The sequence below is a fragment of the Onychostoma macrolepis genome, chromosome 01 (assembly GCF_012432095.1).
Source record: "Onychostoma macrolepis isolate SWU-2019 chromosome 01, ASM1243209v1, whole genome shotgun sequence".
In the NCBI taxonomy this organism is placed as follows: Eukaryota; Metazoa; Chordata; class Actinopteri; order Cypriniformes; family Cyprinidae; genus Onychostoma; species Onychostoma macrolepis.
This window is the reverse complement of record NC_081155.1, coordinates 25,202,959-25,220,504: the sequence shown is the minus strand read 5'-3', so window position 1 is coordinate 25,220,504 and position 17,546 is coordinate 25,202,959. Positions and strand designations below refer to the sequence as shown.

Here is a 17,546-nt window from a genome sequence, read left to right as displayed (position 1 = left end):
AAATCTTGTGAAACTATATTGTGACCCAAACTATTCAGGTGATGTAATTTAGGATATATATATATATATATATAATTAAAATTCCCCAGTGTCATTTGCACCATAGAGTGCCATCAGACACATTTAGACAGATGCTTGTATCCACTTTTGTACATTGTAAGTAGCTAGATCAATGAAACTAGTGAAACGTGTGATTTAATTTGATTTTCCAGAAGTCCACAGGTCGTATATCCCGTTGAAGAAACACTCTCTAATCTTGTTAGTTATTTACTACATTTCGTGAGTGTATCTTGGCACTATTCAAAGATGCTGTCAGCAAAGATCCCTCTCAAAACCCCAAAAACAGTCACGAGGAAACTTCTGTTTGCGCTCATTTGCATTAAGTGCGACTATTTACGGAGCTCATTGGCTGTTCGCGCAGCGCAAGCCCCGCCCCCCGCCCAGCTGCGCCTCTGGATTGGCTGCTCCGCTCGCCTGTCAGCGAAACATCAGCGGAGGCACGAGTTCGCGCTGCTCTCGCTGGAGTGTGATCAGTTTCAGCCGCGTAGCGGGACTCAGCGAGACCTGATGCACAAGTCAAGGCGACGCGCAGCGGAGATGAAGCCGGATTGGCTCTGATTTTTAAAAGCCCTTTCATTCAAGAGGCTGTCCATTATCAACATGGCAGAACCGTCGGTTCCAGTACCCCCTCAAAAAATGGCGTCACTTAGCCGGGTCCGAGCCTTTACTCTGATTTTCTTAACTGCAAGCAGTTATTTAATTACTCCCACAAGTGGCAAGGAAGGAGGGGGAGAGGAGACAGTCATCATCGGGCTGAGACTGGAGGACACGGACGACATTTCCTTCATGGACAGGGGCTATCTGCGGGTCAGCGAGAGGTCTGTGGTGAGATTGAGGGTGTACGGGCAAAACATCAACAACGAGACGTGGTCCAAAATCGCCTTCACGGAGCACGAGAGGAGCCGAGTGATTGGCACCATCGACAGCTCCTCAGGGGACAACAAGAGTCAGGAGGACACGTCGGGCTCGCACCCCTGTGGCATCAGGACTTCCGACATACTCATCCTGCCCAACATCATTCTAAACCGCAAGACGTCTGGCATCGTGGAGATCGAGGTCAAGCCTCTGCGAAAGACGGAGAGGAGCAAAGCGTACTACCTGTGCATCGCCACCTCCACACCTGCTGCGGCGGGCGCGCACGACCCGTGGACGGAGAACACGTGGATCTATCACGATGGAGAGGACACCAAAGTGATCGTGGTGGAGGAGAAGAAGTTCCTGCTCCCTTTCTGGCTCCAGGTCATCTTCATTTCCATGTTGCTCTGCCTCTCGGGCATGTTCAGCGGCTTGAACTTGGGTCTGATGGCGCTGGATCCCATGGAGCTGCAGATCGTCCAGAACTGCGGGACGGAGAAGGAGAAGAACTACGCCAGGAAGATCGAGCCCGTCAGGAGCCAGGGGAACTACCTGCTTTGCTCGCTTCTTCTGGGGAATGTTCTGGTCAACACCACCTTGACCATCCTGTTGGATGATATCGCCGGTTCTGGATTGATAGCTGTAGTGATGTCCACCATCGGCATCGTCATATTTGGAGAGATTGTGCCTCAAGCGATATGTTCACGACACGGTCTTGCTGTGGGTGCGAATACAATCTTCTTGACCAAATTCTTCATGCTGCTCACTTTCCCCGCGTCCTATCCGGTAAGTAAACTGCTCGACTATCTCCTCGGACAGGAGATTGGCACGGTGTACAACCGAGAGAAGCTCTTGGAGATGTTGAGGGTCACGGATCCCTATAATGACTTGGTGAAAGAGGAGTTGAACATCATTCAGGGCGCGCTGGAGCTCAGGACTAAGACCGTGGAAGATGTCATGACCCCGTTGCGCGATTGCTTCATGATCGCCGGAGACGCCACGCTCGATTTCAACACCATGAGCGAGATCATGGAGAGCGGCTACACACGCATTCCGGTGTTCGAGGGTGACAGGTCAAACATCGTGGACCTGCTGTTCGTCAAGGACCTTGCGTTTGTGGATCCCGACGACTGCACCCCGCTGAAGACGATAACCAAGTTCTACAGCCATCCCTTACATTTCGTCTTCAACGACACCAAACTCGACGCTATGCTGGAGGAGTTCAAGAAAGGTGAGAGAGTCTTTGATTTGCGCGGGCTGACAATGTTGGTTGCACTGAGTGTTTTCTTACTAGGCTATAATTAGGCAACGTTGCATAAAAGTTTTATTGTTATTTGAAAACGAGACTAGTTGTGCATCTTGTCATATTTCAAAGCAGTCGCGTGCCTTTTACGCACCGGCTATTACGCACGACTAAAATAGTTAGATTTCAATGAATTTGACCTTTTTTTGACCAATTTATGTATATTCAGATATCTAAACATTGATTTGGCAGGCAACCTACGTAGTTCATTCTTTCAGTTCGATAAGGAAAGGTACTCTTATATTTAGGTTTACTGATTAAAATAGTAATGCAATACCGTGAGTACACATATGATATGTCCCCCATCGTCATGTTCATCCCTTGCTATCCTTTCAAATCTCCTGTCTTCCCACTTTTATCACCTGTTATAATTTAAACCGCCTAAAATTGGGATAAAACGTAACGTTTAAATGTTGCCTTAACGTTTTGAGGAAAATCAGTGGTGCCAAACATACAGTAGCCTAGCCTACAACTTACAGTAATATATACATTGCATTTTTTAGACATTTTGAATTGAATTTCAAATTATGTCAAACTCATGGAAATAATTTGTAGTAATTTGAAATAATGTGAACTTTAGACAGGGTCTAGTTTATCCATTTCAGAATTTGCTAAATGCTTCCTCTCCATACCCATTGTTTGCTCCTTCTCGAGTGTTCCTACACTATTTAAAACTATTTGGAGCTTTATTTGACCCTCACTTGCTGCCCCCAGGACCCTGCAAACACATTATAATATGCCTGACTGCAGGGAAGTGCTTGCACTAAGTGCGGTATCTTGATGTGCCCTCACATAGCTAAGGGTTAATGCTTGCGGCAGAGGTGAGAATGTAGTGATGCAATGGAAATACACTGCAGGTGTACTCACAGTTGCTAAAGGATGACTCGGGGGGGGTTATTAGGTGTAATACTTCATAATGCATGAAATAACATGCCACTTCAACAGTCTGTATTTTGTGTTATGTAGGTAAAATGGTGAGAATCTTGATGCACATTTTCTAAGTAGTCGAAAAATAATTTATAAAATAGTATTAAAAGGTCATTATTTTGTTGTAAAGGAAATAAGGGAAACTGCATTTAACAGCATGTTCCCCCAAACGTAGAACATAAGAGTAAATTTGCAGTTGTTTGGAGTGAATCAGACTGTAATGGACAGAATAAACTTAAGAACCACTTACATTATAATTTTGCATTAGAAGTAGGTTTTATGACAGCATGACCACCTATGCAAGTCTGTTTTATTTAAAGTTAAACCATATCAAAGTGAACTGTATTAGTGAACTTGATCATATCATATCATATATCATTTTCAAATTTCAAATTTTTTTTTTTTTTTTTTTTGACTGTTCTTGGAAAAGTCAAGAATACTTGGACATTATAAGAATTTTAGCAACCTTGGCTATGATTGTGACTCTTTTGTTCTTGGCTGCTCTCCAGAGGAAACTCACCATTGGCTGTTGGTATTCTAGTGACTGATTAGGGGAGTGGGCACAAAGTTTCACGTCAATCTGGCTGTGGTTCGAGCACTCTCTCAGTTCAAAGTACTTTGTATTGTAAGTCAGTGTTAATTAATCTAATGCCTCTTGTGGAGCTGCACAGCCATCCAAAGTAGGAACAAAATACATCACTCCTGCCAAGCACACCTTCAAACTGTAATTTGTTTCTCTTTGATGTTGCTTTTTGAGTGGCAAAAGTTGCTTTTTTATTATTTCTGCTGCTGACTTACATGAAAACTTTGAAACATGAGGTAGATGCTACTCAGTTCTGACAGAGGAAAATTGACTCAGTTGTCTTGTAATGGTCAACTAATTGGGGGTCCAAATGAGAAGGGCTTCTGACTGCAATCATGACCTTGAAGGTCAGCCTTAAAATTCCTGGAGCTACAGACTAGTTCCTTTATGATTGAAATAATTAGTGTCATAAAGGGACCCCTGCCAAACAGCAGTTTTGTGTTTAATGAGAATGGCATTGTTCATCATCTGGGCTAAACCCAAAGTGGTGTAGTTCAGGAGGCATTTGTTGCTGCAAAGATTCTTAAATGTTGAGTCGAGTGTGTATGCTAGTACATGATGTTTATTTGTAGGAATATTTCCTAATATTGTTTTTTTTGTATTTGTGGGAAATTGTGATAAAATATTTAGATAAATTAAAGGCTATAAGGATGGCCTGCTGGCCCAGGATCAATGTGACCAATTATAAAAATGCCTTTCTTAAAAAACAAAACAAAGCTTCAATATTTTGGGGTCAGGCCAGTGAGTTGACAGGGCAAGTAAAAACTATTGGCCCAACTAGCCAGCCTAAAAATAAAAATCCAGCCCGATCTCTCGGCAATTCATACATATGTCATGAGGTGGCTAAATTGTATGAAATTGTACGTTTTGTGAATTGGTCATGAGATAGCATTGAAAAATCAGTATTGTTAGATGTGATTTAGAAAGACTGTACACATTTTGTTACAACTTTTGTCTCAGGGTCCAACTGACTCCCATTGATTATCATACAGTTAGCTAAAAAATTAACAGTCTGAAAAACACTAAACAGTCAGGTAAAAAAGGAAAATCTTTATTGTAAGCAGTCTAACACTAAAGTGTATATAATACATGAGAACTTTTAAAGTTTAAGAATCAAAGTTTATTCGAAATTGAGAAGGAAAAGTTCACTCTTCTTTTGAGTTTCACAGTAAAAAAAAACAACATTTCACCCTCACAAGGGTTTAAGCAAAAGACAACATCTAGGCAGAGAAAGTACCAAAAGCAATAAATACTGCTTACACCAAGTACAAATAATGTATAATGCTATTTATACTTGCACCTCTTTTTGCACCTCTGACAAGCTGCAATAGAGGATCTAAGTAAGGAGTCAGGTATGTTCGTTTAGTGCGTGCTTACATTTAAACACTGCGCACATGTATGCACAGCCGCATCCCGATCAACGAGCACTTTTGATGCATTAGTCTTGTTTTATCAAATTTCATCAAGCATTCTGTCAATTCCTTTAGTGCTTAATCTAGTACAGGAACACAATACTGTCTTCTTTGTAGCACTTGCCTCATCAAACTCATTCAGCTGCAGAAGGATGTAGAAACCATTTTCACTGCAAACAGACAGAACAAAGTACATAAAGACAAAGGTCATGAAATTAGAGCCTAATTCTCCTGAACTCACTAACCCTTATGACTTAGTTCAGTACCAGCATCGTTATCACCTGCTTGAGGTGATCAATCCGTTAATTTATGTGCGATAGGAAGATCTGTTATCGTCTTAAATCATGCAGATGAACTCTTGGCCTTCAGTTCTTTCTTAGCGAGAGACTCCACGCTCATCTGTATCAGCATTTTTTTTGCAATTATGTTTCTATCATTATGGCTATCTATAATAAAGACTGACTTCATCTTATCACATATTTATGCTGTTATATATTCAAAATATATCACAAATGTCCAGTTCTCCATAAAAAGATAAAAATCAGCCTACTTATCACTGGGCACGTTATCGGTGGTGACATCAATAGATGTCATAATCCACTATAATTCATTTACAGTACAGCAATTGCTGTATTTTTGTAATGCAGAGCCACTGAAGGTGGTTGGCCTTCACATGAGTTCTTGCACGTATTGAATCAATCCACTTGCTAATGTAGGCCAATCTATGCTTAATTCAGATTCAGCAACCTCCTTTCCTCCTTGTTTTAACATGGGAATTCTTTTTCAAGTCACTTGGCCTAGTTAAGGCTGCATTATATATCATAATAGAGGACATCCCTGCTTCTTTTACTATTATATTTAATCCAAACAACTTTCTCTTGAATGAAATCAGATTCATTTTTGTGGCATCCTGCATCTTCGAGTTTGATAAGCATCTGATAAGCAATTGACCAATGATTTCTGCTGAGATGCTGGAGCGTATTCTTGGTAAGACTTGCTTCTGCTTGTAGGGATTATGTGGCGTCATATTGGCAGGAGCTGTGCTGTATGCAGTGTGTGGGATCCCCCTTTGAAAACACTATAGTTTCACACTTAGACTCTTACAGATATACTGCATTACTAGGGGTGTAACAATATGTTATATCAATATATTGCAATACAGAAATGCAATAATATGTATCATGGATAGCAACAAAACATAGTGTGTACAGTTCACCCTTCAGTTTTAAGGCAGTTAAAGCAGTTTTAATTCAACATCAAATATGATAAACTCGAAAAGTCACACATTTGAGCTTCCATGTGTATTAATTATTATCAACAAATTGTAGTCAGGGACAGAGAGCAAGCATTTGTATCTAATGTAATTCTGTATTTTTATCTAAGCAGAATTGCTAATTCATCATTGCCCTGTGCATTAGAGAACAGGGCAATGCATTAGAGAACAAGTCCAAGCTTATTCAAGTTCACCTCGATGTAATACTAAATTTTGCATTTAATGAACAGTACTTTTTGTTAACTGTTTACCATACGTGTTAGAAGTAATGATAAAAAAAACATTATATTTTGGCTTTGTTCACAGTATCGTGAGATCTGCATCATGCATCAAACTAAATCATGACACTATTACATATTATGGGCCCTATTTTAATGATCTAAGTGCATGGTCTGAAGCGCATGGCGCAGGTGCACTTAGGGCATGTATGAATCCACTTTCGCTAGTTTAATGACGGGAAAAACGGTTGGCGCACCTGGCACATGGCCTAAAAGGGTTGTCCCTATTCTCTTAATGAGTAATGGGTGTGTTTTGGGCATAACCTGCAATAAACCAATCATAGTCTCATCTCCTATTCCTTTTAAGAGCCAGTTGCTCTCGCGCCATGGCAGATTTGCTTTTTACACGGTGGAATTTGCAAGCGCAAAGACTGAACATGTCTCCAGAGTGGAAACAGAGCTGCTCCTGCACGAGCAAATAGGTAGCCTAATTCATACATGCAATGACTATCCATTATGTCATGTAGGCATTGTAAACCTTTCATTTTTAATATTTGGCATGTTTGTATGCTGCAGCGCGTCCCTGTGTTTGTAATATGCAGAGTGTATGCGCATTGTGGATCCTCCTATAGGCACATATTACTAACGCGCTCTTTAAATAAAAAATACTGCACCATTGACTTTAGACCAGGTTTTAGTTGGTCAATGGCGCAGTCTATTTCAGTTGCCTCAAAATAGCAAAGCGCCAACAATGCGCCTGAACACACAACTCGTTTTCAGGCCAGCATGCCCATGAGCGCACAAATGGGTGCAAATGCATTTGCTATTTAAACAATGTGGCGCAGGACATGAAAATGATAACTGCGTCAGGCTGAAATTAGCAAAAAAACACTTGCGTCGCACCTGGCGCCGCATTGCACTGGTCCCACTGGATGTATGTCAAGGCCCATAATTTCTTCTGTTACATTACGGCTGGGCAGTATGACGGATATATAACAACTTAAAGGGATAGTTCACCCAAAATTGAAAAATCTGCATTGATTACCCTCATATCGTTCCAAACCCGTAAGATCTCCATTCATCTTCGGAACACAAATGAAGGTATGTTTGATGAAATCCGAGAGCTTTCTGACCCTCCATAGACAGCAAGGATCCTAACACATTTGAGGCCCAGAAAGGTAGTAAGGACTAGGGCTGCACGATAAATCGTAATTAGGCAGAAGCTGCGATTGTCATGCGTATTTTTCAGTGAAGCACGGTTCTGTGATCAGCAGTAAATCTCCATCTGAAGGCCAGAGGGCGCTCTTGCGCAGAAACTCCAAATACGGCCCGCAGAAGAAACCCAGGAAATGCCTATAGCGGTTGCTGAATAAACAGATGATTTATATGCTTTAAACACACGACTACGGCAATATATGGTTTTATCTGAGTTCTTATTATTATAATTTTCATAATAAAGTATATCTATAATGCAATTCTAATCGACATAGCCTTTATCACTGCTTAGAATACTATGAAATATGTTGCGTGCCTTATTCTGAATAAGAGGTCACATCATCTCACAGAAGAATTTATTTCAAACACTCGACTGACGTTATGAAGTGAGTTTGGAGTAAAAACATGTTATTAAATGTGGTATTTTCATGTGCTTTCAGATGGAGCAGCATTTAATACACAGAGCCTTAGTTCATTGAGAAGCTACGCAAACAGCTGTCATTATTGCAAAAGATTTATTCGATTTCATAATCATACGATTATATCATCTGCTATAGAAAACTCTGTGTAGTAAATGCTGCTCCATCGGAAAGCAGGTGATGGAGATTTACTACTAATCACAGAACCGGCTTTAATGACAAGATGTGCATGACAATCGCATTTGATTAATCGTGCATCCCTAGTAAGGACATTAACGTTAAGATACTCCTTGTGACATCAGGAGTTCAACTGTAATTTTATGAAGCTATGTGAATACTTTTTGAAAACAAAATGAACTTTAATTCAGAAATTTCTTCTCTTTGTGTCAGTTTTCGACCCACGTTCACGAAAGTGCAACGATGCATGCATGTTATGCTGCTGATGCAGGAGCTGGCGTTCTGACGTAGAACGACCATCATCATCTGTATATTCTGGTTCAAATAAGTAAGGTCGGGCAAAAAATTGCAAGTCATCCTCTCTGTCAAAATCTTTAGACATGTTTAGGAAGACTGTTTTATGTACAGTGTGCGTCTTTCTATGTTTATAAACAAGGTACAGCACATCTGCGTTCCAAGTCAGAACGCCGGCTCTTGGGAACGCTCAGCAAAGACTGATACGGAAGAGAAGAAATTGTTGAATGAAGTTATTTTTGTTTTCTTTACGCACAAAAAAATCTTCTCGTAGCTTCATAAAATTACGGTTGAACCACTGATGTCACATGGACTATTTTAACGATGTCCTTATTAACTTTCTGGGCCTTGAATGTGTCAGTTGCAGGGTCAGAAAGCTCTTGGATTTCATCAAAAATATCTTAATTTGCGTTCTGAAGATGAACAAAGATCTTACAATTTTGGAATGATTTGGAATGATATTTCCATTTTTGGCTGAACTATACCTTTAAAGCACCATTTATGTGATTTGTAGTTTTGATTTGTTATTTGTACCATTATTTGTGATTTGCTACATTATTTACATTTTTAATAAGATTTAATTTTTTTTAAATGAAATTGTAAAAAAACCCTAAAAAAACGTTACATTAATAACATTTGAATGACATTAGTGTGAAATTGTGTGTGTGTTTGTAAGTATAATATATGTATGTATATGGTATGTTTAAAAGGTTTTGACTGCTAAATTCATATACTCAGAATATGAGTGCTAGAATTAAATAAGAAAGAACTGAAGTGCTGTTGTGATGCATTATTTTGATTTTGTCAGGCTATCGGCATTAGTAGACAGTTCTGTCAGGGTTAAATGTTAGTGAGCATTTACTCCATTGTCATTCCATGTGTGCAGCGCAAAGCGCATGCTAAGACGTGGCTTTTCAAATGGCCTACATTCCTCAAATTCTGGTACATGAACATGAAATGGCCTTAAAACCGATTAGTAAAACAATTGAGTAGTGCCAGTGCAGCAAGAGTACCTCCACAAAGTCCGTCTGATCTAACATTTCTAGCTTCTGCTGTGACTTGCTCAGTTCAGCAAAGATAACAAGCTTATATTGATGTTGCACTCAATGGATGAGTGTTTCAAAAAAAAATCTTTATTTAGAAGTTTATTGGCAAAATCATTTCTAATAGAGTTAGGTTGAGTCTTTGTCAAATCAAACACTGAGTGCTGAGTAATGGTCTTTTATGTTTCCTGACTATTATGCAATCAGATTGTTCTCTGATTCAGACATCTGCTCGTATCCTCACTCATTAATCTGTCTCCGCTTGGAAACTGGAAACCCTTCAGAATCAAACAAACAAATACAAAAATGGAAACGTGCTTTCCAGAAATACATTTTTGGATGTTAGAATTTGTAAAAAGACTAATATTTTGGGAGACAAATTGGACAAATTGTTCAAAGTGCTAGGGTTTTAGGTTATAAGGATTTTGTGTAGCTATTTTGAGATTTTTAAACAATTTTATTTTAGTTTTCACATATCATTAATCTTTGCGAAGATCAGAGGAATATTATTATGTCACTAATGCAGTCTTTTGAGACTCCCTTTAAGCTTCAGCTTCAATTCTGCCCTTGTACTTAAATGCTTGGCAAGAAAATTTGGATCCAGCTCACCTTCTTTACTGTAATTAAAGATCAAGCGAATTCAGCATAACACTTCTCTTTCAAGCATTAACTCTCGTTCCTCTGCCTTTCTCCCTCTTTCTCTCTACCATCTACTTCACAACACATTCAGAGCCGCAGAACCCACTTGGGTTTCAAAACTGCCCCCTGGCATTCCCAAGCCTTCCGTGCCATGCCCCCTCCCCCCATATTGTCCTTTTGCCCGTTTCCTTCAATGTCGTAAATTACAAGCGACACAAACCCTTGCCTAATGCTCTGGCATGGAAGTCTTCCAACCAGTGGAGCTCTGGGCTGGCATCACTGATTGCAGTAAGCAGTTCACTCTCTTAGTGAGAGGAAAAACAGCCATGCCAAAACGGGTGCTGCCATGGAGGTTTATAAAATACAGCGCTAGTGTCAGCTAAAGACATGACTAAACTTAAATAACTCACATTAAGCAGTTTATCATATGAGGTCCAAAAATGCATAGTTGTGGTAGGATGACTTTTGCATTTATTATATTTACAGCCAGTTCTTGCCTGTAGTTATAAAGGCCGAGGCAAGATCATGAAAATGGTCCCCAACATTATTAAAAATATTACAACTCTAACCACTACAAAAAAAAAAACATGAAAAAAAACACACTGTAGGTTGTTAACAAATAACATGTCCAAGTCTATTTTTTTCAACATTAAATTAAAATCAGTGTGATTTATTTTGAACAGTGTATATTTAGGTGTTTAATTGGTAACCGATAATTAAATGTTTCATTACCTTTCAGCTTTTATCAGGTCACCTAAATAGTGCTGTGACACACACACACACACACACACACAGACATAATGGTTTTTATAGTGTACAAACTGTATTTTCTGTCACCTTACCTTACCATACACCTAAACCTATCCCTCACACAAAACTTAATTCTATATGATTTATAAGCTGTTTCCCTCATGTGGTCCAAAAATGTCCCACAAGGATTTTGGATATTACCTTCTTTAACATAGGGTATACCTGAACCACACATACACACATAAAAATTGTGAACACAAAAAGTGGGACAGAACTACATGTATAAGTGAATAGAAGTTAAAAATGAAAACCAAGTATGAAAACTTGGCACATATTGGCACAGCTCACTGACGACAAGTAAACAGTCAGCGATTAAATAAGAATAAGAAACTATTTAGCTATAGGATAAAAAAAACTACAGTAGGACAAATAAATAAGAAATGTTACATAATTGTATAAAGTAATCAAATGTATAAAAACACTTCATATTCTTCACTGTGTAAATTAAATATTTCTTCTTATTAAAATTACAAAAGTGATTTACTCAAGAGCAGTTAGAGATTTTCTCTCTTTTGTTGTTTGATTAACATGAATGGCAGACAGCAGGAACGTTAGACTGCTGTCACTTTAAGAGCTGCCCGGATCCAATATACTGTTACGCTTGTTTTCTATCTCAGATGTTTGCTTTCACATAAGATCTTAATTGATGTGTTTACAAGGATACTTGCAAAGACGGGTATTTTGACACGTACAAGTGTGTGTATTTAACCATTCAAGGCCTATAAAGTAGGGATGCAACGATACCATATTTTCAAAACCGATTTGATACCTAAAATTCTGAGTATCGGCGATTCAGATCCGATACCAGCGCATGCTTTTTTTTAATCAATGTAGAATTTCTATACTTCTTTGTGTTGACCTGATTATCACTCTTGTGTGTGTTAAAATTTGCTAAATATAGACAACTTCATTTTAATGAAAAATAACAAATGAAAAAATATATCATCATAATTTATGACAAAAAATACTATTATAAACTAGGTTAGTGGATAATTCAGCAGCAAAGGTAATTCTAGAAAAATCATGGCTGCACAATAATTTGATAAAACATTAAACTAAACATTTAGTGAAACAACATTATTTAGTGGAGAACAAATAAAAGTTAATAAGTGTAGGACTAAATCTGGTAAAATGTTACACATCTATTGCTCTTTGTATTGTTGTAAAATGCATTCATGAAAAACAATTAGCCTAAATATATATATATTATATACTATCAAATTAAAAGACATTTCTTTTAAATGCATAGCACAGTAATGTAGGCAGCAACATGTGATAGATAGAACAGAACAAAAAAAGACTATTAATAATCTTTCATTGTGCGAAAGTATAATAAGAAAGGGTATGGCTCCAATACAGAGTTGCACAAAGCGCTTATGCGCATCCCGTGCGCAGAATGATGTGCTTGAAGCAACATGGAGTCACAATTCTTCACATTAAACTATAGAACAGCTTCAGAACACTTAACATATCGTGCACAAAAACTTTATGGTGCTTTATATTGCTTAACAATAACACAGAATAGCATACACACAATATCGGTTTTGGATCGGTCTCGTCTGATCGACACCTGATCCGGCAGAAAATGGCAGTATCGGAGCCGATACCGATATTGAGTATCGGATCGATGCATCCCTACTATAAAGCAGCACCCTGAGCACCGTCTTCATGTGCACATGTAGTGAACTGAGTTCTCTTTCACTGCTGATTGCATTTCAGTGGCTTAAAATCACGTTTTTAAACAGCATCGCTTAAAAACGTGTGCAAACAATGTTTTTGTGACCATGTAGCACAGCAACATCATGTGAGCATGTAACCGTGAAGTCTCTACTAGTTGACAAATTTCTACCAGTTAATTGTGTCTACTGGTACATCGCCCACCTCTAGTTGAGGCGTAAGGAATTATGCTGCACATTTCATCACAGGGGTCAGTGATGGTTACACTTACACTTACATTTACACTTTTTTCCATGGCTGGGTTTGTCTTGCGACAAGGATGTATCTAATACAGAGCAGACATTTGTTGAGCAGTTGTCATTTTGTTTATGTGGATGAATGGTATGTCAGTGCTGAAGTTTGTCGTCTTTGCTGTGTAGTTGATGGAAAGAGAGAGCGACAGTGTTCTGTCCATCACGGATACCTTCAGATGTCTTCTCCACTTTGTTGCTTTTCTGTGGCTTGCGTTCTGTTATAGTGAAATCATGTTACATAGTTTTGCATGATCTATTTTATATTCTTAAGATAAAATTGTAAAGTATGACGCATACAACACAATGACATGATGACGTGAGAACTAAGGTTGGGAACTGGTCCTTATTCAGAACCGATTCCAATTAAAAATAAATAAATGCTGAAACTTAATGATATTCAGAATGTTTAGTTCTGTTATCTAGTGTTAATATGCAGACTGAACAGTAACTCTGACAGTTTCCTGATCTATATCTTGGCTTCATTGGCAGTGTCCCTACTGAATGTATATCGCCACAGCAAAACAACAGTTTTAGTAGAGTTGTGAGCTTGCAGTTCGAACTGAATGTGATGAGAGAGTAAGTGAAATAAACAGACAAGACATCTTTCTGTTTGTGTTATTCTCACTGCCTGTATGCAACAACAAACACAACCAACACAACCAAGTTAATTCACGAATAAATGACTCTCATGAGAAGTTTTTGTAACAAATCACTCAAAAATACTTAATTTCTAACACAAGTTATCTGTTTGTGTATTGAAGTTGCATGATCAGTGTAATAGCTGACCATGGTTTTAAAAATTGATTGATTGAAGCTGGAGAATTGCTTTTTAGCAGAGCAATGAAAGACATGAAAAATAAATATACTAAAATATATTTGAAATACATTTCATGCTAAGTATACTATACAGTGCCGTGAAAAGGTTTTTGCCCCCTTCCTGTTTTTTTAATTTTAATTTTAATTTTTTTTTATTATTTGCCACACTTAAAAGATTCAGATCATCAAGCAAATTTCAATATTACACAAAGATAATGCAAGTAAGTACAAAATGAAGTTTTTAAATGATGATTTCATTTATTAAGCGGAAAAAGCTGTCCAGACCTTCCTGGCCCTGCGTGAAAAATTAATTGCAATTCCTGTTAAATCATGAAAGAACTGTGATTAACCACATTATTTTAGAAAGCTGAGTTAAATTTCACTAGTCACACCCAATCCTGATTACTGCCAGACCTGTTGAATCAAGAAATCACTTAAATAGAATCTGTCTGACAAAGTGAAGCATGCTTAAAGAGCAACACATCATGCCGCGATCTAAAGTAATTCAAGAACCGATGAGAAACATGTATCAGTCTGGAAAGGGTTATAAAGCCATTTCTAAGGCTTTTGGACTCCAGCGAACCACGGTCAGAGCTATTATCCACAAATGGAGAAAACTTGGAACAGTGGCGAAGAGTGGCCAGCCTTCCAAAATTACTCCAAGAGCGCAACAACGACTCATCCAGGAGGTCATAAAAGAACCCAGAACAACATCTAAAGAACTGCAGGCCTCACTTGCCTCAAATAAGGTCAGTGTTCATGATTCAACAACAAGAAAGAGACTGGGCAAAAACAGCATCCATGGAAGAGTTTCAAGGCAAAAGCCATTGCTGACCAAAAAGAACACAAAGGCTCGTCTCAAATTTGCCAAAAAAAATCTTGATTATCCCCAAGACTTTTGGGCAAATATTCTGTGGACTGATGAGACAAAAGTTGAACTTTTTGGAAGGTGTGTGTCCCGTTACATCTGGAGTAAAACCAACACAGCATTTCATAAAAATCAAGCATGGTGGTGGTAGTGTGATGGTCTGGGGCTGCTTTGCAGCTTCAGGACCTGGACGACTTGCCATAATTGATGGAACCATGAATTCTGCACTCTATCAGAAAATCCTGAAGGAGAATGTCCGGCCATCAGTTTGTGACCTCAAGCTCAAACGCACTTGGGTTGTGTAGTAGGACAATGATCCCAAACAAACCAGCAAGTCCACCTCTGAATGGCTCAAGAAAAACAAAATTAAGGTTTTGGAGTGGCCAAATCAAAGTCCGGACTTAAATATGTGGCATGGCCTTAAACAGTCCATTCATGCTCTCAAACCCTCCAATGTGACTGAATTAAAACAATTCTGCAAGGAAGAGTGGGCCAAAATTCCTCCACAGCGTTGTGAAAGACTCATTGCCAGTTTTTGCAGTTGTTGCTGCAAACCACAACCAGTTATTAGATTTAGGGGGCAATTACTTTTTCACGTAGTGTCAGGCAGGTTTGGACAGCTTTTTTTACCTTTATAAATGAAATCATTATTTCAAAACTGCATTTTGTATTTACTCGGGATATCTTTGTGTAAAATTAAAAGTTTGATCTGAATCATTCAAGTGTGATACATATGCAAAAAAAACCCCCAAAAAAACGGAACAGGCAAAAACTTTTTCACACCACTGTAAATATATTTACAGATTTTTGTGCTAAATAAAAATAACATGCGGTTGTACTTTTAGTATACTAAACTGGTATACTTAAAGTCTGCTAAATTGGAACAACTAATTTTGTACTTAATTTACTTTAATTGTGCAGAAGTAGTGCTGAAGTCCAACTAAAGACATACTGAAGTATATTTGATTGTGCTAAAGTGGAACTATAGCAAGTATACTTAGGCACACTTTAAATATGCATTTAAAGGCCGATATTATTCAAAGATCATACAGTCCTCGTCAATTTGTGACATTTAAATAAGGCTTAGTGTTAAGAAATGTGCACAATTAGTACTCCAACTATGTCAGTAAATATGTTAATATATTTGAAATATACTTAGTAAATGTAATTTAAATATATTAAATATATTACAAATTGGGAATGGCATGGAAGTGAAATGACAATGGATGACACAATTTTCTTTTCTGATGTAGTGTCAATGTCCCTTTTAAGAAAATAATTTTATGGGTTTCAAACACACAGAATGCTAAAATGCTGTACGAGGAGTTGTATCTTTCAGTTATTTAAGAATTTTGTCTGTGGGTAAATGCACCACAGCAAAGGAATAACTCACTTTTCAAGTTCAATAATCCACACAGCATACTAAATAGAGTTTGTAAATATTATTTGTAGCAACTTTGCATCATCTTCATTCACTTTGCCAGTTTTATCTGTACCTCCTTATAGTGCATCATTCCGACAGACTGCCACTAGATAAGTGCTCCAAGGACACCTATTAGGATGTTGCTTCCTGAATTAGCCCATCCAAAGTCCTGCAAATCCTGGGAATGGAATGAGGGAGTCAAACCCATGGTGATAAAATGTTAAGGGGGTAGTATTGTTTTTTCTATGTAGTGAAATGCAACTGATGAATCCATCCAGTGTTTTTTGAAAATGTTGCTTTGTTAGTGTTATCTCCTCTGTAACAATAGTATGGCATTGCTGCTTTTTTGTTGATCAGTCCGAAAAATGTTGAGTAGAAATATACTGAATCAAGCATTATCTAAAATATTTGCTGAAAGAAACTCATTCACTGTGTAGTGCACTGCTTGCTGGTTAACAATACCAGGTTGGTGTTTAAAATAGTGGAGAGGTCTTGTGACTGTGTCTGTCTGTGCTCAAATGGCCCCTTAATGATGCTGAATCTGTAAGCAGCATTAACCCGGAGCTCAAGCTCCAGTAACACAATGCTCACAGACAGATCACTGGTTTTCATTGTGAACTGAAACAAAGATGTTGGTTGGTTTATTTACAAAGAGAAGAAATGAGTCATTTTTAACAAAGGTCCTTGGAGGTCAGTGTAGCAAGTAAACTGACTGTTGCACTCTGTTGTAGTTTGGTTTACATCAACAAAGCCATGAGATGAAATTGCTAAATTTGTTTTCTTCAGATGATATCAGTCTTTATTTGAAGTCCATTTGTATTTGTCAGGAAGAAAGGAAAAAGTTTAGTGACATGCTCTGAGGAGCTTATATTTAGAAAATAGGCTGATTTGCAGCAGTGTTATCTGGAGGTTGTTTTGGCTGGAGTTCATAGTCACTGTGGGGGTTTGTACTGGGACTTTAAAATTACTTAAAAAAAGAATCTATAGTAGACTTGACCTGATTTCTTCAGCGTTTCTGGGGGTTAAAGAGTTTGTTTTGATTTAAAAAAAAAAAAAAATTTTAGAGTTTGAATTGGATTCGGTTTACAGCTTAGTATGTTACTTAACGTAGCATTAGTTTTTGATTAGTAATCAACAGCACATTAGTTTCAGTGTTTTTATTATTTTTTATTTTTTTGTTAAGTTAGAAGATGCTTTTTTTCATCCAGAACAGCAGTATACCAGTTGCAGGACAGTCCCCA

General features: G+C 38.2%; 1 protein-coding gene across 3 annotated transcripts in view; it reads left to right on the top strand.

The window, feature by feature from the left end:
• Positions 1-481: 481 nt before the first annotated feature.
• The window catches only part of cnnm2b (cyclin and CBS domain divalent metal cation transport mediator 2b), a 40,808-nt gene continuing 23,743 nt past the window's right edge, over positions 482-17,546 (top strand). Inside the window, exon 1 of one of the 3 annotated variants that reach the window (XM_058791126.1) lies at positions 482-2,146. In XM_058791126.1, the coding sequence (XP_058647109.1) occupies positions 661-2,146 (1,486 nt within the window). In that variant the 5' untranslated portion in view covers positions 482-660. The remainder of the gene's footprint in view (positions 2,147-17,546) is intronic. The other 2 variants (XM_058791107.1, XM_058791116.1) reach the window with 2 other exon arrangements.